The 5,282-nt window shown below is 36.4% G+C and overlaps 1 protein-coding gene across 1 annotated transcript in view; it reads left to right on the top strand.

The window, feature by feature from the left end:
• Window positions 1-2,009: 2,009 nt before the first annotated feature.
• The window catches only part of LOC117103468 (protein CASC1-like), a gene marked incomplete at its 5' end in the record, with an annotated part of 68,483 nt that continues 65,210 nt past the window's right edge, over window positions 2,010-5,282 (top strand). Inside the window, 1 exon segment of the mRNA XM_033244022.1 lies at window positions 2,010-2,113. Coding sequence (XP_033099913.1) covers window positions 2,010-2,113 — 104 coding nt within the window.

Below are 5,282 nucleotides of genomic sequence, written 5' to 3'. Positions count from 1 at the left end.
AATCAAGTAGGCGCATAGCTCTTGTTCCAATATTTGCATCCACACCTGGGCCGTATCTATATACTGTCTTGGTTTGGCATTGACGGTTCATTAGCGATGCTGCAGTTGAACGTTGGGCTAGCCTAGGCTCTGCTCAAGCTGGTCATAACGTTTGGTCTTCATCTTTACCCTAGCTGCACTGATGAGGCCTAGAAGGCCGAAACGGATCCGTCTGAAGATATTGGGATTTTTTCCAGTGGATATTTAGTTTGTTTTGTCATTCTTGATCGGATTTTCTCTACTGTTCCGTTTAAACTTTACATTATCATTATTTGCATTTATGTGGCTGCTCGTTGTTCTTATGGGTTTATCCCATTTGTCATTAAATTTATATATATATATATATATATATGTATATGTATGTATGTATATGTATATATGTATATGTATATATGTATATATATATACTACTCCTAACTAACTCATAGGGTGAAAAATTGTTTGTCTGTATTTCTCCTTGATATTTTCCATGCCAAAGATAACGATAACATTTTCTTATGTAAAACATGTATTATACTACACTATTCGATTAATACAAGTACGACCATTCTCACCAGCAATATATTGATTTAATAGAGAAATTAACAAAATCGCAATTTGGAGATGACAATGTAAGGTCGAGTGTTCGAAAAAATAGTAGTTTATATTATATAGGCCTAGGTAGTAAAAAATTGCAGAGGCTGCTGACCTCGGAGAACTTAAGGTCAGCAAACTTTTGCTGTCCTAATTTTTTCCAAATTTCGTGGGCTGATTGTCACACATTTTATGAATTCATGTTATTTTATATATTTACTGCTGATTTTATTTTTACCTAAGTTATCATAAAATACCAAATGATAATCTTTTCCTAGTATACAACAAATACCTTTTTATATAAAAGTCTTTTAAATAATGACATAATACTATACATACAGAAAATTTATTTATACAAACCAGTATAATATATGTACACATGGGTTAGTACCTGTAATGACCTTTACCTTATCATCATTGTATCTTGTTCCTTTCCAATGATGTATTCACATTGTTTAGATTATGCATCCAATGTCGATTCTCGGACAGAATCCAAAAATAGAAGCTGTTTTCAGTATGCATAGATGCTCACTTCAAGATGGCCGATGATGAATTAAATTTTCTCGATCTACTGAGCAGTAATAAGCCCAAATTACAAAGTTAGTTACGTAAATTAAATAAGGCATTTGCAGTTAATAGCTGTGTCTATTAACTAGCCTATGTCCCAGAAATTTACATGTAATAAAAATACTTTGATATTTAAATCTATATATGTTTATTTTTTAAGGAGCACAATATTCAATGCATTCAAGACCTCATGTTTTCGTGATGAAGGACCACGAACTTGAGCATGCTTTTGATATAATTGTGAAAAAAAAATCTAGCACCTTCAAAACATGCTCCACCTAATTGAATAAATTTATAGACTGCAAAATGTTACAGTATTTGAGTCTTAAGGGAACTGACCCCGTAAATATGTGATGTCAACAAGTTTTGCATTTTAATAATCGATTAACATCTTCAAATATTAGGCTTGGAAAGTATTACATATTATTCTCTAGTAAAAATGCAAATTTTAATTGTTAGATTTTTTGTTGTATACATAAAAGTGCCAGAGAACAGCTTTGTGGGAATTTGTGAGGTTTTTTTCCAACATAAATATTTTGCTTGCCAATTGCTGAAACATGTCTGTTCTTTCAGGCTGCTTGATTTATTTTTTAATAGATCACAGTAGCCAACTTGGAATGATGAAGGCAACTGTTTATCTAAAGCCAACTCATAGAAGTTTGACAACAATGTGTTGTACATTTACAGTAAAATAATGGGCGTGTATTTGAGTACATACAATATGTATCCACTTTACACCAAAATAAATGCCTCCCCGAATAAACGCTGGGTGTTTATTCGAATAGATACAGTATCTAAATTCTGTGTTTGTTTGTTTGTTTAAAATATAGAGTGCTTCTGAGATGGCTGACACAGAGACTGGCAACCTGCAAGTTGTTCACTCTAGCCCAGAGATCACATTGATGATGTGGGGAAACCTAACTAAAAACCCAAGGTAATATCACAATAATGAAATAGGGAAACTTAACTAAAAACACAAGTTAATATCACAATGATGAGGTAAGGAAATTTAACTAAAATCCCAAGGTAATATCACAGTGATGAGGTAGGGAAACCTAACTAAAAACCCAAGGTAATATCACAATGATGAGGTAGGGAAACCTTACTAAAAACCCAATGTAAGATCACAATGATGAGGTAGGGAATCCTAACTAAAAATTCAAGGTAATATCACAATGATGAGGCAGGGAAACCTAACTAAAAACCCCAGGTAATATCACAATGATGAGGCACAGTAGGAAAACCTAACTAAAAACCCAAGGTAATATCACAATGATGAAGTAGGGAAACCTTACTAAAAACCCAAGGTAATATCACAATGATGAGGTAGGGAATCCTAACTAAAAATTCAAGGTAATATCACAATGATGAGGTAGGGAAACTTAACTAAAAACCCAAGATGTAATGTATTGTAGTTGGATTTATATAGTGATTTATAAGTCTCAAAGCACTAAAGGTGTGAACTAGCTCATATAATAACTTACAGTACCTAAGGATCTCCATGTCTGAGCTACGTGGTAAACTGGTACAAGCTACTCTGGTCTGTCCACAACAGAGGCTGTCTGAACCCAGTACACCTGGGTAACCCTCTACTCACTTCCAAGGATGTGCACATGAGCCAAATTGTGTAAACTGGGCCTACAGTTTATAGTTGTTTCACCACCAGAACCATAAGCGACTGTGCCGTTCAAACAATCAGCGCTCGGCACATTGATGAGGTGGGGAAACCTAACTAAAACCCTAAGGAAATATCACAATGATGTGGAGAAACATAACTATAAACTAAGATAACATTGATTGTATTGGGAAAACATGAAATTGTACCCAAGAACAAATTGATGATGTGGGGAAACAGTATCTCCCAGAGTAATAACCATTATTGTGAAATTTTGCTCAAGTGCCAACAAAATTAATTTATGCAAATTTAATTCAATTCACAAATGTCAAACCCTGAAACTTACGATGGTGCTCATTTAGTGTCAATTTAAGTTTAATTTTCGTAAAGGGAGGTTCCGAGTTTGAAATTTCTATTAAAATATTTTTTGAATTATTTTTTTTTGCACAAAGACAAAAAAGGATACCATGACGTGACACCACGCAGGGTGGGAAAAGGGAACACACTTTTTTTAGTTCCTTTGTGACCTTAGGTCACATAGAACTAATTTAATGGTTCACATGTAAAATGTGTTTATGAGATATGACACCAAAAGAGGTCAGCATATTTGTAAACAAATAGGCTCCGAAACGGTGCATAGTGGCAGATATACATTGTGCTCGATAGTTGCTGGTAGACATGCAATTGTGCAAGAAATGTTTGTTTTTCGGTTAGATGAAAAATGTAGGCTGTAGGGGATAAAACATATACCCCCTACCACCAGTTTTTAGTCGTTTTTTAGCCGAAAATTTGATTTGCGCATGCGTCGGGTCAAACTTTCCCGGCATTTTGTTTCTGTCGCGAGCTGCCTAGAAAAGTTCTTTATGTTGTTTTCGCGACTGTCAGTAAATATCGAGCAAACTGAGATAGTTGTGGCATATCGGCCACTTACTTGTGCTATTATTTGAAGGTGTTCTTTGTGTTCTATTAGTGTTTTAGTATACTTTAACGGCTAAGATTGACGGACCTGGTGTACCTAGACCTAGCCTAGACACATACGTAATGTAGGCTTCTCTTTGGGCGACACCGTCGGACCTGGTGTAGGCCTAGACACATCTGATATACTGTACTATACCATTACGTAAAGTAGGTTTCTTGGCCTACCACCAGCCTGCCGTCAAGCAATAAAAATCAACATTTGTGGAATTATTTTCCAAGAAATGATGGTTAAAAATTCTGGACACATAAATATGCAGCATGTGATGGACGGACGAACCTAATGGTTGGTGGGGGCAGCATGTGATGGACGGACAAACCTAAGGGTTGGCAGGGGGACGGGAGTTCATCAAATGATGTTTGGGAAAATAATGGTCAGAAAATACAGCATCTGATGGACAGTCCCGGGTAGGGGAGAACCTTAAAATTATGGACACATAAATTTACAGCATAGCTTCAATCAAATGATGTTTGGGAAAATAATGGTTAGAAAATACAGCATCTGTTGGACAGTCCGGGGTGGGGGAGAACCTTAAAATTATGGACACATAAATTTACAGCATGTGATGGACTGCGTGTCCGGACAATTACCCCCCCCCTGGAAAATTACCCCCCGCCCCGGGAATCACCATACCCACCAAGGACAATTACAATTAATTACAATTAAATTTCCGGGGGTAATTGTCCTAGTACCGATGGACTGACTGTCTATACACATATACAGCATGTGATGGAGGCATGTATCTGATGGCCAGTCCCGGGTGGGGGAGAACCTTAAAATTATGGACACATAAATTTACTGCATGTAATGGACTGACCATCTATACACATATACAGCATGTGATAGACGAACGAACGTATGCCTTTCTTCAATTAATTTCCAGTAAAATAATTATTACAACTTCAAGAAAACTCTTTTTATTGCATAAATTAATTTCACAAGCATTTATTCTGAAATATAGCGGTATCAATATTGTTTCTATAACGGTACAAGCCACTGGGAACCAGACGTCGAACAGAAAGTTTCAACAGCCCACATGTGTTTTGTTGTGACATAAATGAAGCTGCTCACGTGACCTCTAGGACCACACTCCCGAAAAGAAGTTTATTTATTGTTTTGAGCGAAGCGGTTTCGAATTAAACTTGTTTCAAAATTGTTTGAGTGAACGTAACTATGAAAATAATTATTTAAACAACCCAAACCATTGCTTGATTGTCGTAGAAAATGTAGTAGGACAGTACAGCACTTTATAGTGAGTATAATTACAAATACTAGCCCTTCAAAGCCTAGGCTATTTAATTGGGCTAGTTAGTAGGAGCATGGGCCCAAGCTAGACAGACAGCGCCTGATTTTCGCTGCGGTTCGCGATCTGAACTTTTTGGGAGTAGGTTAACGACCGGTGTATAGACCGCACCCCAAACTTCAAGGGGAAAATCGCGTATAAAATTTGCGGCTTATTTACCGGAAAATACGGTTTATGGAGCAAAAACTTGTGTTTCTTCATAATTTGAA

Source organism: Anneissia japonica, unplaced genomic scaffold (genome assembly GCF_011630105.1).
Source record: "Anneissia japonica isolate Jap-2015-1 unplaced genomic scaffold, ASM1163010v1 scaffold287969_len279043_cov187, whole genome shotgun sequence".
Taxonomy (NCBI): Eukaryota; Metazoa; Echinodermata; class Crinoidea; order Comatulida; family Comatulidae; genus Anneissia; species Anneissia japonica.
The sequence above is the reverse complement of the archived record's forward strand: the minus strand, read 5'-3'. Positions and strand labels throughout refer to the sequence as shown.